The 24,903-nt window shown below is 41.6% G+C and overlaps 1 protein-coding gene across 1 annotated transcript; it reads left to right on the top strand.

Moving 5' to 3' along the window:
• Positions 1 to 212: 212 nt before the first annotated feature.
• Positions 213 to 15,416, top strand: E2F6 (E2F transcription factor 6). The gene is made up of 7 exons (XM_067468633.1): positions 213 to 410; positions 3,977 to 4,070; positions 6,334 to 6,550; positions 7,169 to 7,328; positions 8,281 to 8,394; positions 9,983 to 10,081; positions 14,436 to 15,416. The coding sequence occupies exons 1-7, from the start codon at positions 228 to 230 to the stop codon at positions 14,436 to 14,438; spliced, it is 870 nt and encodes a 289-aa protein (XP_067324734.1). The 5' UTR covers positions 213 to 227; the 3' UTR covers positions 14,439 to 15,416.
• The last annotated feature ends 9,487 nt before the right edge of the window (positions 15,417 to 24,903 follow it).

The raw sequence follows: 24,903 nt of genomic DNA, 5'->3' as shown, positions 1-24,903 counted from the left end.
TTGATCCCATGCTTGTGGATTTCAATAGCATCTCTGTGTATCCTGACATGCTGGTTGAGGCTGGTCCAGCACTTCTGTGTTCTCAAATAATATGCTGTGCCCAGGTTGGCTGATTAGGTGCTCTGCTATGGCTGACTTCTCTGGTTGGCTTAGTCTGTTCCTTGATTCAGGTTGGGGCAACGCTGCGTTTGGTAGTCCCTATGGAGGATTCTCAGTCTCTGTCCAACATGGAGAGCTGGCGGGGATGGGGAAGCCACTGGAGGCGGGCCCTGCTGGCTGCCTCTGCCTCGTCACCCGCGGCTCCTCCTCCCATCAGAGGAGGAAAAGGAAGAGGAGGAGGAAGAGGCTGGGCCAGGATGGCGGCCCCGGTCTCGCCCGAGAGCTTGGAGGAGTCGCTGGACTGGCAGGAAGTGAGTCTTCCCTCTTGGCTGGGTTGCTTAGAAGCGCCTCTCCTTTGGCAGGGTCTGGGAATTTTTCCTGGGTGGGAGAAAAGCCACAAAGAGGAAAGGAGGAGGGGAAATCTCTTTCTCTGGACCTAGCCTGAAAACAACCAGGACGAGGCCGGGCTCTTTCCTTTTGGGTGCTCACTCCACCCTGGCATTGTGCGTAGACACCTCCAAGGTCATGTGGCCAGCATGACTGCACTTGGAGGCACTCTTCCCTTTTCTGGCTTGGAGGGGAAAGGGGGAAAGAGCACACCCATCTGCAACTCCCAGGGCCTTGAGCCATAAAGCAGGGCCAGACTGCCTCAATTCCACAGTGTAGATGGGCCTAAGGGGCTTTCCACACAGCTGTAGACAATCCCACATTATCTGCTTTGAACTGGGATATATGGCAGCGTGGACTCAGGCCCCTTCCACACAGCTGTATACAACCCCACAGTATTTGCTTTGAACTGGGTTAGGAAAAGGTAAAGCTTTTTCCCTGACATGACATCCAGTCGTGTCCATCTCTCAAGTGTGGTGCTCATCTCCATTTCTGAGCCAAAGAGCCAGCATTGTCCATAGACACCTCCAAGGTCATGTGGCCATAGGCATGACTGCATGGAGCACCATTACCTTCCCACCGGAGCGATATTTATTGATCTACTCACATTTGCATGTTTTTGATCTGCTAGTTTGGCAGAAGCTGGGGCTGACAGCGGAAGCTCACGCTGTTCCTGGGATTCAAATCTGTGACCTTTCAGTCAACAAGCTCATCAGCTCAGCGCTTTAGCCCACTGTGCCACCAGGGGCTCCTTGAACTGGATTATATGGACTCAAATAACTCAATTCAAAGCAGATATTGTGGGTTATCTGCCTTGATATTCAGGGATATAGGGCTGTGTGGAAGGGCCCTCAGATAACCCAGTTCAAAGCAGGTATTGTGGGATCTTCTGCTTTGATATGGCTGTGTGGAAGGGCCGTAAACAAACACAATATAGTCTATGCAGTATAGCATATAGTGACACCAAAACCCCCAATTCACTGTCACTATATCCTATACAGTGTTCCCTCACTACTTCACGGTTCGGTTTCAGCAGGCTCGCTGTTTTGCAGTTTTCAAAAAATATTAATTTAAAATATATATCGCAGGGTGTTTGTTTGTTTGTTTGTTTTTTTGCTGTTTTGTGGGTTTTTGTTGCTGCTGCTCTCCAAGGCGCTTTCCCTCCTCAGTCCTCCCTCCAGCCTTGAAGGGCCTTTCCTTCCTTTCCTTCACTTTTTTTAAGTGTATAAAGACTTAAAATAGCATATAACTCCTAAAATAATGTATAAATATTAAGATAAATAGCAAGTCCCTACATCACAGTTTTTCACTTATTGCGGGAGGTCCTGGAACGTAACACCCACAGTAAGTGAAGGAACACTGTATGGTCATTACAGTTCTCCTATTGCATTGACTATATTGTGTTTGTTTACCTACCTTACAAGTATTCTGGGATATTGCTGAATGGAAGGGCCCCCAGAATATCAAGGCAGGTAATCCACAATATCTGCTTTGAACTGGGTTGTCTCAGTCCTCGCTACCATATAGAGTTGGAAGAGGCCTTGTGGGCCATCCAGCCCAACCCCCCGCCAAGAAGCAGGAAAATTGCATTCAAAGCAGCCCAGACAGATGGCCATCCAGCCTCTGCTGGAATATATGGCAGTGTGGCCTCAGATAACCCACTTCAAAGCAGATATTGTGGGATGTTCTTTCTTGATATTCTGAGATATATGGCTGTGTGGAAGGGCCCTTAGTTTCTTCATTATTTGTGTTCTGCTTTTCTGTCATGTATGTTTAGAAAGCTAGAACACGAAAGGTCTATAGCTATGTATTTATATACAAGAAGCTAGATCTCCTCGCTTTTTACTACCTTTGTGGAGGACCTTTTTGTCCACTTTTCCTGCCAGCGTTCCTATCTCTTTTGTTGGAGGAATTATTTCAAGAGCAAACATTGTTACAGATTATCCATAAAGCCTTTGTACCAATATCCCCTGTATCAGCGTTGAGTCTCATTCAAAAGTGGAGATATAAATAACACTATGTAGCAAAACTTGAAAAATATATTTTCCAGGTTGGAAAGTGTTATTCCCAGTTTAATTGTGCAGAACTTAGTTTGAAAATAGTTGTTCTACTCCAGAAACTTTGTTTTTTGTGGCTGCCATAAATTATGTTGAATTGGGTGAGACTTGAGATATCCATTGAAAAACTATAGCAGGATGTCCCGCAAAGATGTTTTTGTTTTTGTAGTTTAACAAACTTTTTCAATGTTTTTAATGATACAACCCACTTTGAAAGTGACATTTATAACCCAGGAACAAAAATTATGTTACATAGTGTAATAGCATGATTATGTCACATTTGTTACAGGATGAGCATTTTGGACACATGGGCCCCTTCCACACATCTGAATAAAATCCCACATTATCTACTTTGAACTAGAATATATGGCAGTGTGGACTCAGATAACCCAGTTCAAAGCAGTGATTTTCTGCCTTGATATTCTGGTTTATATGACTGCCTAGAAGGGTCCACAGATGCTTTCACACTTATTTGCTTATTTATTTATTTACAGTATTTATATTCTACCCTTCTCACCCCATAGGGGACTCAGGGTGGATTACAATTCACATATACATGGCAAACATTCAATGCTATTAGACATTCAACATATATAGATAGACACAGAGGCAATTTAACATTCCAGCTTTCCAGCTTCATGAGGGTATGCTCGATTTTGGCCACAGCGGGAGCTTCCACTTTACCATCCACTTGTGACACTGAGTCCTTGATGGAGTGCTTCCTCATTCTTCCACACACTGCTGGAAGGTTGTTTTTTTTATGGTGTCATAAATTAGTTAAATTAGCCTCCCCGCATAAAGTGGTTCCTAAATTTCCTACTTGACAGATGTAACTGTCTTTCGGGCTACATAGGTCAACAGCAAGATAGACTATTAATGGTCAGGAGCTCACCCCAACCTGGGCTGGCTTCGAACTTATAATCTCTCGGTCAGTAGTGATTTCATGCAGCTGGCTACTAACTAGCTGCGCCACACCCCGGTCGCTTCACAATTGTAGCACTATGCTTCCACTTTAACTGGCAGCATTTTCCTATAGACTTCTGAAAGCAACGGTTTAGAAGGAACACCTAGAATTTCCAATTTGGGGGGCTCCTCAACTGCCCCCTCCCCCAACCACCAGCACTACAAACCCTGGGATTTTATAGGATGTAGCCATGGTCATTAAAACGGAATCATGAGGCCATAACTGCAGAGTGAAAAGGTCCCCAAGTTATCATAGGTCAGCTGTGTGGCTACAGCTTACAAACTACAGCCCCTTCCACACAGCTGAATAAAATCCCACATTATCTGCTTTGAACTGGAATATATGGCAATGTATTGTAGGGTGTTTTTGCCTTCATATTCTAGGTTATATGGCTGTGCAGAAGGGCCCTACGTGAGCAATAGATGAATTTCCAGAAACACTGTTCTAATTATTCTTTTTATCTTCACAGGCAGGATTTAAAACTGAAAATGAAGATGATCTACAGTTTATATCTGTCAGCAATCAACAATTAGATGAAGGTGCAACTTTTGTGAGAGTTAGAAGTAAGTGTGCTCTCCACTCAAAACCCCAAAATCTATCTTGATTGTTCCAAAACTCTATTTAGAGACTACATTCTCTCTCTAAATTATATTACATTTGCAATTAAAATATTACTCAAATACATTTTGGATTAGGCTTATCACCTAAATATTAAGAAGAACAAAGGACCTCCCTTTGCCAGAGAAAGTGACTCAGGGTTGTGGGGAGAAGAGAATCAGATTTGGACAGGGAAAGTGAGCTACCTGAGGGCCCTTCTACACTGCCATATAATCAAGAATATAAAGGCAGATATTCCACATTATCTGATCTGAGCTGAATTATCTGAGTCTACACTGCCAGATAATCCAATTCAAAGCAGATAATCTGGATTTTATACAGCCTGAGTGAGACAGCTGTGGGAGTCTCTGGCTTTGTGGGGAAAATGGAATGGAGGCAACTTTGGGCAAATGCAGGGAGGGGTGAAAGGAAGATCAAAGTTGTTACTATTTAAATGCAGTGCAGGTTGGGAATAATTATAGTACCAATGATCACCACTTACATACCCCCGGTCAGCACAATGGCTTAAACCCTTGTGCTGACCAACAGGTCAGCGGTTTAAATCTGGAGGGAGCGGGTTGAGCTCCCTCTGTCAGCTCCAGCTCCCCATGCGGGGACATGAGAGAAGCCTCCCACAGGGGTGGTAAAACAGCAAACATCCGGACGTCCCCTGCAACGTCCTTGCAGGGGACATCCGGATGCTTACACAGTAGGGGCATTTAAAGTGAGAGTTATCAACCGTCAGTTGTTTGAAGAATAGTCAGTTCTCCATGTTCACAAGGGTTCGGAGCATAGGAAACCCGAGAAAGTGGAAAAACTAACCCCAGGGCAGGGCACGGATTGCTTGTGGAGCTGGCAAGCAGGGGATTTGCTGCTGCCTCACCTCTTGCAAAGCCAAGGGATTGGTAAAGCCTCAGGAATGGCCTGCTTTCAAAATCCTTGCAGCGGCATAGTTCTGACATGATTGGCGAAGGGCATTGTTGTTCCTATGCCATCCTGAAGCCTGAGGCTGGTGCATGCACATTTACACAGTAATTGCTGGTAATTGCTGCTGTTCCCCTTCCAGAAGTCCAAGGCTGCAGCGGAAATGTCAACATGGGCCCCCTCCACACAGTTGAATAAAATCCCACATTATCTGCTTTGAACTGGAATATATGGCAGTGCAGACACAGATAATTCAGTTCAAAGCAGATATTGTGGGATTTTTTGCCTTGATATTCTGGGATTATATGACTGCTTGGAAGTGCCCATGGTGGCCTTGGGCCTCATGAGGAGGGGTAACAAACCCACAAATAATCATATTAGTGAATGTGAAAGGCCAAGTGTAGTCAGGTGACAAGTGAATATTTTGTTTGTGAAAATATGATAACTCTATTTAAATCTACCTAAAGAAAAGTCCTGTCTCTGTCAAAGTATGGTAAATATTTGAAAGAAAGCGGTTGTCTCCAGTTTTTAACCAAGTGATAGCTAAATCATTCTGAGAGATAAAGAGAAAATGTTGCCATGCTTGTGCAACAGCTGCAGTAGTCTCTACACAATCACCCTGAAATTGGGGAGAGGTATGGGAAAGGGGACAACACTACTCTGAAAAGTAGAGAGCCTGATTACCGTGATAGGTATACTCCCAGTGTCTATGGGATGACTGCCAATGGTCATAGCTGTTGCTCATCATAATGACAACACTGCTACCAGGCATTAGAATGTTTTCATGTATGCCTTTTGTGCATGACCTGAGGCTAGGAAAGGAGGGCCGCACAATGTCTCATCTGCTTTGTATGGAAAGTCTACACAAGACAGTAGACAAGATATTATTGTTATTGGGTTGTTGTAGGGTTTTTCGGGCTGTATGGCCATGGTCTAGAGGCATTCTCTCTTAACATTTCGCCTGCATCTATGGCAAGCATCCTCAGAGGTAGTGAGGTCACTACAACCTACAACAACCCAGTGATTCCGGCCATGAAAGCCTTCGACAATTATTGTTATTGTCTATATGTAAGTTATATTAATTGTTTGCTTATTGCTTTGTTGTTTTCACTGATGTGTTGTTGGGCTTGGTCTCATATAAGCTGCCTCAAGTCCCTTTGGGGAGATGGTGGCGGGGTATAAATAAAGATTATTATTATTATTATTATTATTATTATTAATGTGTATAATTATAAACTTTATGTCTGTCTTCTGTTTTTTTCTTCTTCTAATAACTAAATAAAACTGCTATTTAAACCCGTACAGAATTTGGGAAAAGCAAAAAACCACGTTATGACGGCTCCCTGGTTCATTTGACCCAGCGATTCATGGAGCTTATCAGAACTGCTCCACAAGGTGTTCTCGATTTGAATGAGGTTTCCCGTAAGCTGGGAGTGCGGAAACGAAGAGTGTACGATATCACAAATGTGCTAGACGGAATCCATCTGATTCAGAAAAGATCCAAGAATCATATTGAGTGGGTGTAAGTTGACAATCACAACTTTCAAGCAACAATTGAGTTTACTAAACCTGCCAAACTCCACATAGAATTGGGCTGCTGGTGTGTATCCATTGTCTTGTGAAATATGTAGCTGTTCAGAGGTGATACACAGCCCTCTTGTAGTTGATCAGGTCCATTTTAGTACTCCTGGTCACTGGAGTGTTGAACCTCGCCTGATGGAGCTCCGATATAATCGGTTCTATTTTTTATTTTGAGTGTGTTTTATCAGGATTTTTGTATTTTATGATATTTTTATTTATTTATTGCTATTTTGTTTATTAAGTTACATTTAGGTTGTTCTATATTGTTTAATATGCCTTGACCTGACATAAAGTATTGTATGGTTTTCTTTTGGCATTGAATGTTTGCCATATTTGTTGGAAACCACCCTGAGTCCCTTTGGGGAGATAGGGTGATCTATAAATAAAGGTGTTTTATTATTATTATTAGTAGTAGTAGTAGTAGTAGTACACAGTATTTACTGTCAAAGACTGGCTGTGCTCTAATCAACATCACCATCAGAATTAATAAGTATTATGACACATTTTTCTTTAGGGAGAATGCCAACTATAAGACTAAAAATATTTTGTTTTGTCTTAGTGGATCGGATATTAAGAATATCACTAGAAGGACGCCAGAGCAGCAAAAGTTACGAGATGAAATTTATGATTTGACAGCAATGGAAGAGGCACTGGATGAATTAATCAAGGACTGTGCCCACCAATTGTTTGATTTAACAGATGATAAAGAAAACTCAAGATATCCTTTTTCTAGTATCAACAGACATTTTTTTTATTAGCTGGAGTTGAAAAATTTCAAGACTTTATCTTACACAATGATAAGTGTGGTATTAGTTGGAAGCTAAGAAGAGTTGGCCCTGGTTGGTACTTGGATGGGAGACTGCCAGTGAATACCAGGTGCTGTGGGTTATATTTCAGAGGAAGGAAGTGGCAAGACCATATCTGGTAGTCATGTGTATTCGGGACTTACCTTGATCTGTTTCGTGTCCCAGCTTTCAGTGGGGGACCCAATCCATTTTCGTCTCAGCCTCCTGAAATCAGGAGGTCAGATCTTTGTCTCTTTTTTTTCAGGGCTGAAATATCTGTTTTCTTTCGGCCCATTATCATCGGGGGTGGGGGGGGGGGGGACTTGGGGCTTCACCCATAGGCCCAAAGTGCCCGGGCTTACAGGTGCGGGTTTTGGGCGTATGCACCTGGGCCTCACAGGGCCTGCAGCTGAGTGCCGCGTAAGGAGTCTGCACCTTGAGGCCCGGGTGCTTTGGGACTATGGGTGCAGGCTTCCCTGCCTACGTGCCTGGGCCTGCAGCTAAGTCCCAAGGAGAGCTCCTTACTCAGGACTCGGCTGCAGGCCCTGCCAGGCCCCAGGCAATCAATCCAAAAGGCAGGCTTGAAGCTGGTACCTGCTCCCATCTACCTTTCATATCAATTGCATTTTCATTCCAGGAGAAGCCATTCCATTTTGTGCTATCCAAATAGATGGAATGAAACCGAAACACGAATCAAACAAATGGGGCAAATGTTGGACCCATGACTAATATCTGGCTCAACCTTGTCTAAGAAAATCCTAGAAATCAATGGAGTTCCATAACCTGACCTGCAGGTTGAAGGGACATACACACACAGAAATATGTATGTAATAAAGTATATGTTCGACCAAAGGCTGCTATAAAAACACCTTAACTGCTGTGTACACTAGCTTACGTGACCTATCAAGATATTCGTAGCATTGAGGCATTTCAAGACCAGATTATTATTGCCATTAAAGCGCCTGAAGAAACCAGAATGGAGGTGCCACCCCCTAAAATGGTAAGAGCTGCTTGAAAAATATTTCAAATCAGTGGGACTAGGTTGGATGGGTGGGTGTGTAAAAAAAAACAAACCATCTTTACAAAGACTAGCACCATAATTTCCATTCTTATTTTGAAAAGATTTGTTGCTGTTTTTCAATACAGTCATTTTGTTAAGTACGCTGTAAGTACCACCTGAAGTCGGTGGTTTTCCTCTTTGCAGAAATAAAAAGTGTCATTATATACTCCTGAAATCTCACAGTGAAACACTTAGCCTAGAATTTCAATGGAATATTTTCAAAAGCATTTGATCAGGATTGAATCAGAAGGTGCGCAAACTTGTTTGGGAATAAAATTAGAACAGTGTGTGCCCTTCAGCAAAAGATGGTTGTGGTACCACATCCTGTTTGTGTTTGGTTTGTGCTCCCCAGTTGTCAATTCCAGATATAAAAGAATGAGAAAACGCTATGACAAAAGAGATTTCAAACCATGTATTGTCGAAGGCTTTCATGGCTGGAATCACTAGGTTCTTGTGGGGTTTTTTTCGGGCTATAGAGCCATGTTGTAGAGGCATTTCTCCTGACGTTTCGCCTGCATCTATGGCAAGCATCCTCAGAGGTAGTGAGGATGCTTGCCACAGATGCAGGCGAAACATCAGGAGAAATGCCTCTAGAACATGGCTCTATAGCCCGAAAAAACCCACAAGAACCTAGATTTCAAACCCTTCTCCTGTCCAGAAGTTATTATATCTATGATGTCAAAAGGTAGAAGCTGTCTCAGGCCTCCACCCAAAAGGCATAAATTCCTAGCTCACAGCTTTCTGTTATCTGAAGCCCCTTCCACACAGCTTAATAAAATCCCACATCCTCTTTGAACTGGAATATATGGTAGTTTAGACTCAGATAACCCAGTTCAAAGCATATATATGGGTTTTTCTGCCTTGGAGAGCCCCTTGTGGCACAGTGGGTTAAACCGCTGAGCTGCTGAACTTGCTGACCGAAAGATCGGTGGTTTGAATCCTGGGAGCGGTGTGAGCTCCCATTGTTAGCCCCAGCTTCTGCCAACCTAGCAGTTTGAAAACATGCAAATGTGAGTAGATCAATAGGTACCACTTCTGCTGGAAGGTAACGGTGCTCCATGCAGTCATGCTGGCCACATGACCTTGGAGGTGTCTATGGACAACGCTGGCTCTTCGGCTTAGAAATGGAGATGAGCACCAACCCCTCAAAGTCGGGCACGACTATACTTAATGTCAAGTGGAAAACTTTACCTTTGCCTTTCTGCCTGGATATTCTGGGATATAGGGCTGTGTGGAAGTCCCTGAGATAGGAATCTCAGCTCTTATCTCTGATCCTTAATTGAATCTTTGAGCTGAAGATTCCTTCAGTTTTCCTGCAACAGAAGGGTTACCTTTCATGTTGTGGTGATCCAAAAGGTACTTGACAATGGCGAAGTTGTAGGAAGGTCAGTGGAGATTTGGAAAAGAGCTTGTAGGATGAGTCAAGGGCTTGGCCTGTGGACTATGGGTTCTCTGTTCCTGACTTACTGGAATATTTTGCTGCAGTTTGTGTCTCTTCCTGTTCTTAACAAAGACTGATTTCTTGCAGAACTGTATAGAAGTCCGCATAAAGAGTACAAAGGGTCCTGTTGATGTTTTTCTATGTGAGGTGCCACAACAAAAGCCGGAAGCTGATGCTTTGGAAAAGGTAGTAAACCTTTCATGCATAAGTAAATATATTGTCGAAGGCATTTATGGCCGGAATCACTGTTTGTTTGTTTATTTATTTATTTACAGTATTTATATTCCACCCTTCTCACCCCGCAGGGGACTCAGGGCAGATTACAATGTACACATATATGGCAAACATTCAATGCCAAGACACACAACAGATAGAGACAGTCAGAGGCTATTTAACTTTTTCTGGCCTCCAGGGGAGCTGTCACTTTCATCGTCCGTCTGCGATACTGATTAACTACTTGCGCATTCCCCACATGCTTTTTGCTGGAGTGCTTTGCTGGAGTCTTTTTTATGGCCTCGTAAATTTTGTTAAATTAGCCTCCCTACACATAGGTGGTACCTAATTTTCCTACTTGACAGATGCAACTGTCTTTCGGATTGCAAAGGTCAACAACAAGCTACACAATTGGTTGGAAGCTCACTCTGACCTGGGCTGGCTTCAAACTCATGACCTTGTGGTCAGAAGTGATCTTAATGCAGCTGATATTCAGACAGCTGCACCACAGTCCCTGTGTTGTGTGACTTTCTAGCTCTATGGCCATGTTCAATCAGCATCTGCAATGAAAGCAAACAGTAATATAATACCCAAACTAAAAATAGTTAACATTAGACACTAACAGCTGGATTTTTCTTTTACCTCCAAAATGTAAAAGTTAATTTCTCCACTCTTCAGCTTCAAGATCGAGAATTCTTAAACTTCTCTTTAATATAAAACTAAGCTACTTTTTCAGTCTTCAAGTCAGGCAAGCATAATCTTCCCTTCTTTCCTCTTCATATAAATCTAAAAAAGCTCCCAGTCTTTCAGGAATTTGTCTGCTGACTTCTCTTTAATAAATTAGATGACACTGGCCAACATGCATTTTGGTGCCTCAAATGTTATACATGTTTCTAAATACATGCTGATCCCAAAAATGACACCAATTTTCCCCTATCAGCTCTAGTTTTTAAGATACAAAACATGCAGTCTACCAGTCATCATAGAAAATCATGATAACCGTATCTAAGAAACTTTTTTTTGTGTGTGTCAGGAGTGACTTGAGAAACTGCAAGTCGCTTCTGGTGTGAGAGAATTGGCCATCTGCAAGGACGTTACCCAGAGGACGCCCAGTTGTTTTGATGTTTTACCATCCTTGTGGGAGGCTTCTCTCATGTCCCTGCATGCGGAGCTGGAGCTGTCAGAGGGAGCTCATCCGCCTCTCCCCGGATTCGAACCTGCGACCTGTCGGTCTTCAGTCCTGCCGGCACAGGGGTTTAACCCACTAACAATACTTGGATCATGTTCCAATATATCTCAGCCTGAAGACATGTTCATCACATATGATGCAAACGACCTTTATATTGGGATACGGATTATGACTTGTTAGGATCACAGCCTATTGGGTAGCAGAGTTAAGGAGGTGTTCCTTTAGTTTATTGAGTAATGGATGATTGCTGGGCTAGTAAATATCTTGTTTCTATTCAATGCTCTCAGCAGACAAAGATTCAAGTAGACTTCTTTTAAAGTAACGCATTTGTTTTACTCAACTGACTCAAGCCTTAATTGTCATTCTTCAACTGTCATCATGTTTAAAAATACATTCTAAACAGTCACGTGATCTGCAGCCCTTCCCACTGCTTCTAGTACATAGAGCTAAGGAAACTGCAAACCAAAGAAAACATACACTTCAGGAAATAAAACATCACATTATAAACAGACAAAACATTAAATAGAGGAGGCTTGAGAAGATTGTTATCCCCAACACTTTAACTGCTCTGAGCTCCCTCAGGGAGAGAGGGTGGTCTATAAATAAAGTATTTTTAATTTGTTGTTCATTCGTTCAGTCATTTCCGACTCTTTGTGACCTCATGGACCAGCCCACACCAGAGCTCCCTGTCAGCCATCACCACCCCCAGCTCCTTCAAGGTCGATCCAGTCACTTCAAGGATCCCATCCATCCATCTTGCCCTTGGTTGGCCCCTCTTCCTTTTTCCTTCCATTTTCCCCAGCATAACTCTCTTTATTATTTATGTTTATTCATATTTTCAGCAAACATTTTGCTGCCATTATAAATTTTCGATTTTTTTATTGGAAGAAAAATAATTGATACTTTTTGCACTAATTAATACTCAGCATCTGTGAGCTCTTTATTGTAAATATGTAGTACTTTATGAGCACCATGAACATGCAAGGGAAGTCATCAGGTTAAAATTGAACTTTAAAGTGCTGGAAATTTAAACATGGTCACTTTTTTACACCACTTATTGGCATGTAGTTTGTCGGTCAAATTTCAGTGAAGCTAATTACTAGTATACTGTATTCAGACTTGTTTTGGGGGGGAATATCTGAATCCTTTATTGGTTTGGTGAGTTCTGGGCAGTAGTTCAAGAATTAAAATGGTCTGCCCCATTAAAGCCTTCATAAGCAACTGCTGACTAATATGCATTCAGAAACAATTCTGCTAGCAGTGCAGTGTCTGCTGTGTTATAATCCAGTGTGTTGTGTGTGTCAAGTTTGTTGAAAGTGATCTTATGGCATCAAACTACGGAAATTTAAAGCATGGGGGAGAGAAAGGTTTTTGTTTTTTTTAATTCCCTGATTTAGATTTCCGGTCCAGCAGGAGGTGAGAAAGGGCCTAAAGCAGTAGGAAACAAAGGGTGTTGCTGAAAATAACTTTGCATGTGGTGCTTATAGCGATGATGCCTCAATCATTACAGCTGACGATGGTATCAAAGAAGGACCGAATTGGGAATTAGGGATGTACTGACTTGGAATGTGAATTTGTCAGCCAGTGCTTTCGAACTGCTAAGTAGGCAGAAGCTAGGGCTGACAGTCGGGAGCTCAGCCAAACTCGCAGCTTCAAACTGCTAACCTTCCGGTCAACAGCTTTTCCTGCAGCTAGCCATTTTAACCACTGTGCTGCCGCAGCCCAACAAAAACAGTTACAAAGGCAAGTAAGAAACCTGAAACCTCAAGTGTGTACTATTTGGAATTAATTGTTTTGGAAGGAAGCTTTGGAAATGGGACCCAAAGAAGAGGGAAGCAAGAAGCTTAATTTTGTACAAATCACTGACCTAGCTGAAAAGTGTCGGTACAGTGGGCTCGCTGTATCCACAAGGGTTCATTCAGTTTCAGGACCCCCTGCAAGTACAAAAAAAATATGAACCATCACATCCTATAAGATTAAAAGATGGCAATGTGAATGTGCACGTTTCAACATGTCCATGTTCATAACACTTCTGTTTATTTATTTTGAAATATTTTTATTCAGAGATTTTATAAAGTTAAAAAAAAGTATAAATTTTACATCTAAAGTGGGAGAAAATTATTGTTATAGTTAAGAGAATAGTAGGAAAGGAAGAGGTAGTAGCAGGAAGGGGAGGGGGGGGGGGGGAGAAAAATCCCTCCAAAATAAAAAATAAAAGTATTTGTTGACTTCCCTCTAGTCTTCGTTGGTCTTTGATATCTTGTATCTATATTTCTGTTTATTAATATGAGGCGCAATGATCCATGATCACTTAAAATTGCAGATCCAGATCCTGCCAATCCAGAGGGGCTGTACACCTCTTACTGAATATTGCATTAATTATTATGTTGCTGTTTTGCTCTCTTGCAGACCTCATACCTGTTTCAACAGGCTTTTGATCTTTGATATGTTGTTTTAAATTGTGTTAGATTCTAGTTTGTTCTTGTAAGCCGCTCCGAGCCCTAGGGGAGTGGCGGCATATAAGTTTGAATAATAATAATAATAATAATAGCAGTCTTTTCACACACACTAATTCAATACTGATGAGAAATAAAACTGGAAAATGTAGCTTGAGTTGTATATCACTGCAACCGAGATGCACTTTTCTTCCCATTACTTCCAGTAGTAGGGTATAAAACATGAGTTATTTTTCTCAATTGTACCTCTGGTGACGGAGTGGGTTAAACCACTGAGCTGCTGAACTTGCTGACCGAAAGGTTGGTGGTTCAAATCCAGAGAGCAGGGTGAGCTCCCACTGCTAGGCCCAGCTTCTGCCAACCTAGCAGTTCAAAAACATGCAAATATGAGTAGATCAGTAGGTACTGCTTCTGCAGGAAGGTAACAGCGCTCCATGCAGTCATGCTGGCCACGTGGCCTTGGAGGTGTCTACAAATAACTCCGACTGTTCGGCTTAGAAATGGAGATGGGTACCACCCTCCAGAAGTTGGACATGACTAGACTTAATGTCAGGGGAAAACCTTGACTTTTTTAACCTCATATGTAAAAAATATTTTTACTGATAATGCGAATACGTGTTTCTTTCCTTAGCATGTGCTCATTATTCTAAAATGGGGTATCTTCTTTTTTTTATGTCCACAGTGAGCAACATGAGAAATTAACAGCGTTTTTGTACTGCTGAAATACTTGATTTCTGAACTTCAGCTTCATGGACCTCACCGGTTTTAATTCCCCATCAGCCTGCACAAAGAGGAGAAATGTTTGCCATGCCTGCATTAAAGAGACCAAGAGGAGTCTGGAATTACAAGAATCCTCTCCTCATCAAGCTAATCGCCTATCTTCAGTAAAGGGACATTTTTCCTTAGACTACCTTTCCCATAAAGAGTTGTTTTGCTTTGGTTCATTCCCACCAACCAAATGGTGGTGACAGAACTGCAGTTCTATCATGTAAGGCAACCTTAAGCGACGTTCCCAAATCATAGCTTGGGTTCATCTTTTGTATAAGCTTGAACATATATATGAGATCCCCATGTCCAGTGGTTCTCAACCTGTGTGTCCCCAGGTGTTTTGGCCTACAATTCCCAGAAATCCCAGCCAGTTTACCAGCTGTTAGGATTTCTGAGAGTTGGAGGCCAAACTATCTGAGGCCCCACAGGTTGAGAAGCACTGTCCTAGTCTATTTCCTGTGTGTTGCCGCTTAATAAGTGAAAGTGGCAATAAATAAATTTGCAGTTATGGTTTAGCTTTCGAAACTGAATCTGAAGCCAAATGTACTCAGAAAGGGACAGCTTTTGAAGAAATGCACTTTTATTCTGAAGCAGCACTTCTGCCAGGCAGAATTATATTAAAAAATTGGGAGATGAGATACCCTGCACTCAAATAGATTAGGAAAAAAAACTATGCACTATATCATAGGTGTTCATATGAGTGGCATTAAACTCAGTTTGGAATCATGGCTGTTAAGTTTTGAAGAAACTGAAATTGCTTGGGTCATGTGTATATGTGTGTGCATATGTATATATTGTGTATCATGTTTAAATGGTCACTAATGGAAATCTTGGCAGTGTGAGCAGCACACTTGCCTCTGTACATAAAAAATAAACGTAAACTTGTAAATATTAAGCACTATTTATTTATTTATTTTATTTCCTATATTTATACCCCGTCCTTCTCCCCCCGAAGGGGAACTCAGGGCAGCCTAACAAAAGCATCATACGATGCTAGCATCAGAAAAATAACCACAGTAAAATCAAAATATTAAAAATATTGTAACAACAATTAAAACAATTAAGACACATCCATTAAAATCGAAATCCAAAAATCAATCTGGGTCAATTCATTGCCGTAACTTGTGTGATCTTCTTCCACTTGCTGCTCACAGATCAAACGCTTGGTCCCATAACCAGGTCTTGATTTTCCTTCTAAAAGACAAGAGGGAAGTGGCCAATCTGATATCTCTAGGGAGGGCGTTTCATAGGCGGGGGGCCACTGCTGAGAAGCCCCTGTCTCTCGTCCCCATCAACTGTGTCTGCAATAGTGGTGGGATCGAGAGCAGGGCCTCTCTTGAAGATCTTAAACTTCGTGATGGTTCGTGGCAGGAGATACATTTGGACAGGTAGTCTGGGCCAGAACCATTTAGGGCTTTAAAGGTTAAAACCAGCACTTTGGATTGTGCTTGGAATCTGATCAGTAGCCAGTGGAATTGGCGTAACAAAGGAGTTGTCTGTTCCCTGTACGTCACTCCGGTGAGCAAACTGGCTGCCGACTGTTGGACTAGTTGAAGTTTCTGGGCAGTCTTCAAAGGCAGCCCCACGTAGAGTGCGTTGCAGTAGTCTATTTGGGATGTAACAAGAGCATGGACCACCGTGGCCAAGTCAGACTTTTCAAGAAACGGGCACAGCTGGGGCACAAGTTTTAATTGCTACAAATCTTTTATTTTGTTTTAAAAGCTTAATTAACATACAGTAATGGACCACTGAGCTGCTAAACTTGCTGACCAACAGGTTAACAGTTTGAATCTGGGGAGCAGGGTGAGCTCCCGCTGTTAGCCTCAGTTTCTGCCAACCTAACAATTCTAAAACATGCAAATGTGAGTAGATCAATATGTACCACTCCAGCAGGAAGGTAACAGCACTCCATGCTAGGTTGATAGAAGCAGGGGCTAACATCAGGAGCTCACTCTGCTCTGCGGATTCGAACTGAACTTCCAATCAGCAAGTTCTTCAGTTTAACAGTTTATCCCGCTGCACTACCGCAGCCCCTTTGACATAATTAGATATTAATACTTTATTTAAAGTGCTTAGCCTTTTCTGCACACCAGATGTCAGCAAAGAGCTGGGAGGAAAGCACTCATAACAGACAAAACATTTTTCCTGGAGTCACTTTTGATAACTATCAATGCTACTCAGGTCAATTCAGTCACAAGTCCAGGCTTGAAATACAGAAGGACATAGTACATTTTTAAAAGAATTCACGATTAGGTAAAGCAGAGACATAGAGGGTTTACAGCAAGGGTTTACATTAATACATTGGGGGTTTACAGCAAGGGCGACTTAAGAGAGATCCAGCTAGTCTGAACAAGTTTTACACATTTGCCTGGTAGTCATTCCCACTGAAGATTTTCTTTAATGCTTTAAAGCAGTGGTTCTCAACCCATGCTCCTTCCCAGGGATTCATGGGATTTTTTTTGTTGGGTCAGGAGTGACTTGAGAAACTGCAAGTCGCTTCTGGTGTGAGAGAATTGGCCGTCTGCAAGGACGTTGCCCAGGGGACGCCCAGATGATTTGATGTTTTTATCATCCTTGTGGGGGGCTTCTCTCATGTCCCTGTATAAGGAGCTGGAGCTGATAGAGGGAGCTCATCCGCCTCTCCCCGGATTCGAACCTGCGACCTGTCAGTCTTCAGTCCTGCTGGCACAGGGGTTTAACCCACTGCGCCACCGGGGGCTCCTACGGGAAAATAAAATAAATAAAAATTGAATGAAATCAAAGAATAAAAAACAAAAAGTGGAATCAATTTTAAAAAAAAGAAATTACATTCTGAACAGAAATATGGTTTGATTTATTGAACTCTGGAAGAATTTTTATGTATAGTCAGGTTTTGATAAAATTGTGTGTGTTGGTGGTAGATGAGAATAAACTGAGATATTATGGTAATGTTTTTAAAATACAATTACATTGCATGGACATTGCACAATTGTTTAGAGAGCTCTTTACATTTCCTTACTATCTATCCCCTCTTCCTCTTCCTGTAACACTACTCCTAAAATATATTTACTCGTAAGACATTAGGTAGGCCTAAGGGGCTCCGCCATAGAATTGACTCTAAAAAGAGCTCAATGAATAAAAAAGGGTTGGGACCCATTGTCTAAATTGGACCAATCCTGTGTGATTTTGGAAGCTGAGCAAGGGCAACTCAAGTTAGTGATTGGATGGGGTAGCACCAATGAATACAAGGTGCTGTAGTCTATATTTCAGAGGAATGAACTGGGAAAACCAACTCTGAGCATTCCTTGCTTAAGAAAACCCTATGAAATTCAAAGGGTTGCCACATATGTCCACAGGTGCTTTGAAGCCAGACACACACTCAATTCCCACTAAACTAGGGGTCCTTCCAACATAGCCATATAACCCAGAATATCAAGGCAGAAAATCCCACAATATTTGCTTTGACTGGGTTATCTGAGTCCACACTGCCAAACCAAGGCACATAATGTGGGATTTTCTGCCTTGATATTCTGGGTTATACGGCTGTGTGGAAGGGCCCTAAGTGGTGCTTAGTGTTGGGCAACTGCGCCATAAATTTCCCAAGACTGAAGAGAAATCTGCTCAATTATCACTAACCACTAGACCTTCCCAATGAGCTGTGCTAATCGGGCATAACTGAAATATGTACACACAAATAACTTCAATTTTTCTTTTAACTGAACCATTTCACCTAATTGTTGCTGGCTTCAGTTTCTATTACAGCAGCTTCATGGAAATGGTAACAAGAATTCTTATCCAGTTCATCAGGCTTCTAGCCATACCTCTTTCCCCAGCTTGACAAAACAAGTTTCACTATAATAAGCACTACGGAGCTTCAATTGCAGTGGATGAGAATTTCCTATGAAGAATGTTCACGAGAAAACTAAATTCAGTGTGTTGTCGAAGGCTTTCATGGCTGGAATCACTGGGTTGCTGTGAGTTTTCCAGGCTGTGTGGCCATGTTCCAGAAGCATTCTCTCCTGACGTTTCATCCACATCTATGGCAGGCATCCTCAGAGGTTGTGAGGTCTGTTAGAAACTAGTCAAGTGCAATTTATATATTTATGGAATGTCCAGGATGGGAGAAATAACTCTTGTCTGCTTAAGGCAAGTGTGAATGTTGCACTTGGCCACCTCTACAGACCCACTAAGAAAATCCAACATTCAGCAAAGGACAAGAGGGATCCTCTCACCTCTGCAGGAGTCTACTAAATATTAATTTTGCAATTGGACACCTTGATTAGCATTGAATGGCCTTGCAGCTTCAAAGCCTGCCTGCTTCCTGCCTGGGGGAATCCTTTGTTGGGATGTGTTAGCTAATTGTTTCCTGTCTGGAATTCCCATTTTTTTAGTGTTCCTCTTTATTTACTGTCCTGATTTTAGTGTTTTTTTTTTAATACTGGTAACCAGATTTTGTTCATTTTCATGATTTTGTCCTTTCTGTCAAAATTGTCCTCATGCTTATGGATATTTTCATGGATATATAAACCTCATTCGTATACTTTCCAACAGACCTCTCAACCTCTGAGGATGCCTGCCCTATTTGTGAGCGAAACGTCAGGAGAGAATGCTTCTGGAATATGGCCATACAGCCCGGAAAACTCACAGCAACTCACAAACTAAATTCAGTCTGCATCACCTTTTTGTTTATCCAGGGAAGAAATATAAATGTTTCCTTGCCAAATCATAACAGAGCTGAATAAGATGTTTAAATAGGCAGGTTCTGTGCTCATTTAAGTTAATGGCGTGCTTCTTATTAACAGGACTGTCCTTAAGTATTTGTGATCTTAAATCAGTAGTTTATTTCCAAAATGGTGCCCTTAATGAGATGGCACAAAAGAAATATTCTGATTCTTTGAAAGGGGCAAACAAATGCTGAATATTATTATCTATATGGGCCTTCAAATATCCTGTCGACCCATGAGTTTCATACTTTTTCTTAGGCAAGGGATATTCAGAATAAGTACTTAGTGTTAATTAGACATGCATACAATTACACTGTAATTGTATTTATTGGGAGACTCCTATTCAAGTACTAACAAGGGCTGAGCCTACTTAGATCCTAAGATCTGATGGAATCAGGTGCCTTGACTACTTTAAGTATGTAAAGTGCTTTATGAAGCTTTATTTTAAATTATCACATTAATAAAGAATAAAGAATTAAGTCCGGTTTTGTCTTTAGATCAAATCATATGAGCTCATTCTTTCCTAATTTCATACCCTCCAACATTTCAGAGGTGAAACCTGGGACATGTCCAGCCGAGCAACATCAGAGGGTGGTTAAGATAGCAAAAGTTATGATTTAGAAAGAGAACACACAAGCAGAAGAGATTGCAGCATGAGCCTCCTGGGAAGGGCAGGATTTTGCCCCATCCTGCCCTCTCCTCCTGCTAAGGTAAGTCAAGGCAAACTACTTTTGCACTCTGAACTCAGCTTGAACCCAATCGCAGTAAGCTGAGGACAGAGGGACTATATTGGAAGGAGAGTGACAATGGGACATTGTAAAAACAACTAAATAAGGAGTAATCGAGACTGTCAATGCTAAATGAGAAAGTTTTATGGAAATAAGTCAAAAGTATTTTGAGTTCTTGTTGCTTCTGAGATTTGGGGGATTTTCAAGTGCTGGCTTCAAAGGAAGGGAGCATTGCATAAAACAGCGTTTCTCAACCTGGGGGTCATGACCCCTAGGGGGGTTGCAAGGAGTCACGAAAGACCATAAGAAAACACAGTATTTTCTGTTGATCATGGAAATTCTGTGAGGGAAGTTTTGCCCAATTCTATCATTGGTGGGCTTCAGAATGCTCTTAGATTGTAGATTAACTATAAATCCCAGGGAATGCAACTTCCAAATGACAAGGTCTATTTTTCCCAAACTCCACCAGTATTCGCATTTGAGAATATTGAATATCAGTGCCAAGTTTGGTCCAGATCCATCATTGTTTGAGTCCACGGTGCCCTCTGGATGTAGGTGAACTACAACTCCAAAACTCAAGGTCAATGCCTATCAAACCCTTCTAGTGTTTCTGTTGGTCATGGGAGGCCTGTGTGCCAAGTTCGGTTCAATTCCATCGTTGGAGTTCAGAATGCTCATTGATTGTAGGCAAACTATAAATCCCAGCAACTACAACTCCCAAATGACAAAATCAACCTCCCCCCAATCCCACCAATATTCAAATTTGGACGTATTGGGTATGTGTGCCAAATTTGGTTCAGTGAATGAAAATACATCCTGCATATCAGGTATTTACATTACGATTCATAACAATTGCAAAAATTACAGTTATGAAGTAGCAACTCAAATAATTTTATGGTTGGGGACTCATCACAACATGAGGAACTGTATTAAGGGGTCACGGTATTAGGAAGGTTGAGAAACACTGGCATAAAAGAACCAAAACAAGAGACATAGGCTGCTATGTTCTAAAGAGCTTTCTGAAGAGAAAAATAAAATGGCCGAGAGCTGCATATTTCAAATGATAACCAATTCCATCACAAACATCCTGTGCCCCAGGGTGCATCTACACTAGAATTAATGGGGTTTGACGTCCACTTTAACTACCATGGCTCAATGTTATGGAACCATTGAATTTATAATTTGATGAGACACCAGCACTCTTTCTTTGACAGAGAAGGCTAAAGACCTTCTAAAACTACAACTCCTGTTACATCATAGCATTGAACTATGTCAGTTAAAATGATATCAAATTGCATTAATTCTTCAGTGTTGATGCACCCCAAGTCCTCTCTTTTAATATCCATGCATGCAGTGTGAAAATCTGGAAAGCAAATCTCCCCTGCCTTCAGATATCCAGAAACTACTCTCTTGTTGGGAGACTTGTCCTACTTGGTGGTTGAATTAAAAGGTACCTGATCAGGTTTGGTATTATTTTGAACCTTCAAATCAAGGATCGGTTAAGGATAGATTTGGTAACATTGGGGGTGCTATTAGCTTCCCTTGAGGTCCCTTCCACACAGCTGTATAAAATCCCACATTATCTGCTTTATATGGCAGTGTGGACTCAGATAACCCAGTTCAAAGCAGATATTGTGGATTATCTGCCTTGATATTCTAGGTTATATGGCTTTGTGTAAGGTCCCTGTGACAGTGTGACTTATCCAAAGCCATCCTGTGGGTTTCCATAGCCAACTAGGGACCCAAACCCTGGTCTCCGAAGTCCGAATTCAAAGATCAAAACACTGTACCATGCTGGAACTCAAATGTGACATTACAGCAACTGCATTAGAAGGGCCTACACTTGCAACAAAATTGCTGTGTATCCCTAACTCCTAACAAAGATTCTTTGCCCCCTTCTACACTGCCATGTAATCCAGATTATCAAACCAGATAATCCCCATTATCTGCTTTGAACTACTCTACCACACAATCCAGTTCAAGGCAGATAATCTGAATTTTATATGGCAGTGTAGAAGGGACCTTCCTGCTTGTGAGTCCAGTCAACCAGAAACGGATGACTTGCACTTCCAGTCAGGCTTGGAATAGCAAAGCAAGCACATTTTCCCTTCTCCCATGGTCACAAAACCTTCCTCCCTAAGCATTGCTGCTCTGAATGGAGATGTCCATTACCTGGACCTCAAGCCACCCATGCATGTAGAATTAAAAGGCTCTAGGCGGTAGCTGGAAAGACAGTTCTGCTTACCCAACAGAGAATTTGGGAGTGTAAACAAAATGTTAATCTGAACATATTAATATACTTGACTGGGATTGACTTTGTTTAACTGTTTCTGTACTGCCAGATACAGTAGGATTTCACTTGTAAAATTTCAGTAAAGCAGTGCAACTAATTAGCCCTTGTACTATCCCAAAGACACTCAGAAATATTATAAAACAAGGTCAGGCTTAATATTTAGATGGAAGACTATTGGGCAACACCAGGGGTCTCCGGGAATGAATCCGGCCTGATATTGCGGAGAACCACTCTGGCTACCAATAATAACTATTATTATTATTATTTTTATTATTACTATTATTATTATTAGTGTCAGGAGCGACTTGAGAAACTGCAAGTCGCTTCTGGTATTATTATTATTATTATTATTATTATTATTATTATTCGTGTCAGGAATGACTTGAAAAACTGCAAGTCACTTCTGGTATTATTATCATTATCATGTTTATTTATACCTCACTTTTTTCTCTCCATACGGAGACTCAAAGTGGCTCACAACTAAAAACATTGCAATGTAACCTAAAATATACAAATATACAAGCATTAAATGGTATTAAACATCATTTAAAGTATATAAAATCACAACAGCTCCCAATGATCTTAAAAACCTTCTTCTTTAAAAGCCTGAATAAAAATAAAAAGGTTTTAACCTGCCGCCTGAAGGACAACAGGGAGGGGGTCTTTTTGGCTTCCCTGGGCAGGGAGTTCCAGAGTCAAGGAGAAGCCACCAAGAAGGCCCTCTCTCTTGTTCCCCCCAAATGAGCTTAAGATGGAGGTGGGACTAAGAGAAAGGCCTCTCCTGAAGATATCGGAATCCAGGTGGGTTCGTATGAAATAGCATGGACCTGAACCATCTTATTTTATCATTGGCTAATACATAGATAAATTAGAATGGAATTAGATGCTCCCTTAAATCACTAAAAATGCCCTAAAACAGTGGTTCCCAACCTGAGGTCCTTGAACCACTAGTGGTCCACAACTAAAATATAGTCCACAGCCTCACCATTACTACACTATTGCCTCAAAACCATGCAGCAACGAGAGCAACTGGTCTCACTAAATCCTCTTATAGTGCTGAGGCAACGAGGATGTTGGGAGGAAGAGGGTGACTACCCACAAAAGATTACTACTACCACATCTGCTCTAGATTATTAAATATGGTTTTCTGAGGGCAAGCAGATGGTGACTACTGGATGGCATACATTCTGTATCAGAAAATAGAATTGATGAGGTCTACCCAATGCAATTTTCTGAATCAGCACCCCAAATAACCAAACCGAATCTAAAGTGGACCAAAAACTGATTTGTAACTGGGTTGCTGTAAGTTTTTCGGGTTGTATGGCCATGTTCCAGAAGCATTCTCCTTTGACATTTTGCCTGCATCTATGGCAGGCATCATCAGAAGTTGTGAGGTCTGATCGTAACCGTTTTGATACTAATGTTGGAGTAATGTTGGAGTGTGGTCCCTGATCAAAGTGGTCCCTGGTCAAGAAAAGGTTGGGAACCACTGCCCTAACGGTACAAGATCTGAATTATCTTGGAAGCTGAGCAGGATCATTCCTGGTTAGTGTTTGGATGGGTGACCATTAAAGAATATCAGGTGTTACCAGGCTATATTTCAGAGTCATGAACTGGCAAAACCACCTTTGAGTATTTATTGCGTAAGAAAACCCTATGAAATTCATTGCATTGCCATAAATTGACAGGAACATACAAACACATGCAAAAGAATGCCAGAATGTTTACATGGTTAGTTTTAAGACTTGTGTGATATTATCTGAGGAAGAAATTGTCATCAAAACTGTGGAAGCTGCATTCTGGCTAAGGATTAAGGAGGTTGCAGCCCACAATATCAGGAGGGCACCAAATGGAGGAAGACTCTGATAGGACGCTTGACATATTCTCAGATGGAGGTCTCCTCGTGATGACAGATAGAAACACTAGGCAGGATTATTTCTTCTCCTTCCCTCGTTTTTCTCCAATGTACGGTACTTCACTGATGGAGGAAATGGAGGAAAATCAAGACAGAGTTAGAAGTTGTGCATTCAGATGAACACACCTTCTTAACAGGTAAAAAGGGAAAATAAGGGGATAGCAAGAGCAGACTACAAGGAGAAGTCATTACCAGTTGTGCTTTATTTGGGAAACATTTGATGCCAAACACATCCTTTACCCCAATTTTTCCTGATATCTAGCTTGTCCTTCAGACGACAGTCCAGTCACCAGCAATTTAACACGCCGAGCTACCTGTTAAAATATAAACTCCTGTCACATGCTTGCTGTGGTTTCTCAGGTATGCGGTCCTGCAAAACAGTAATTCCTGAATACACCGGACACAATCTGGCAGCAAAGTTTATTTGCTGCCAAGCTGTACTGAAATGAACAGGAGCTGTTAGTCATGACAAATGACTGGTCTAGACAAACAACTCATCATATGATAGACTGCTCCCAAACAATTGCAGATTGCTAGTCGAGAAATCACACAGGCCCAAAGCCATACAGGCTAGAAGATTTGAGAAGTTATAGAGCAGTGAGTTTCCTCAACTGTGCTTGGATCTATAACTAATTACTTTAAATTTTCAAACCCTGCATATGACCTCCATGTAAACATAAAAGTTGCTACCCATGAAAAACTAAGTGCCAAAGAGGAGTTTTTGGGCCCCCAGGGGCACAATG

This window comes from Anolis sagrei, chromosome 1 (assembly GCF_037176765.1).
Source record: "Anolis sagrei isolate rAnoSag1 chromosome 1, rAnoSag1.mat, whole genome shotgun sequence".
NCBI classification, from domain to species: Eukaryota; Metazoa; Chordata; class Lepidosauria; order Squamata; family Dactyloidae; genus Anolis; species Anolis sagrei.
The sequence above is the reverse complement of the archived record's forward strand: the minus strand, read 5'-3'. Positions and strand labels throughout refer to the sequence as shown.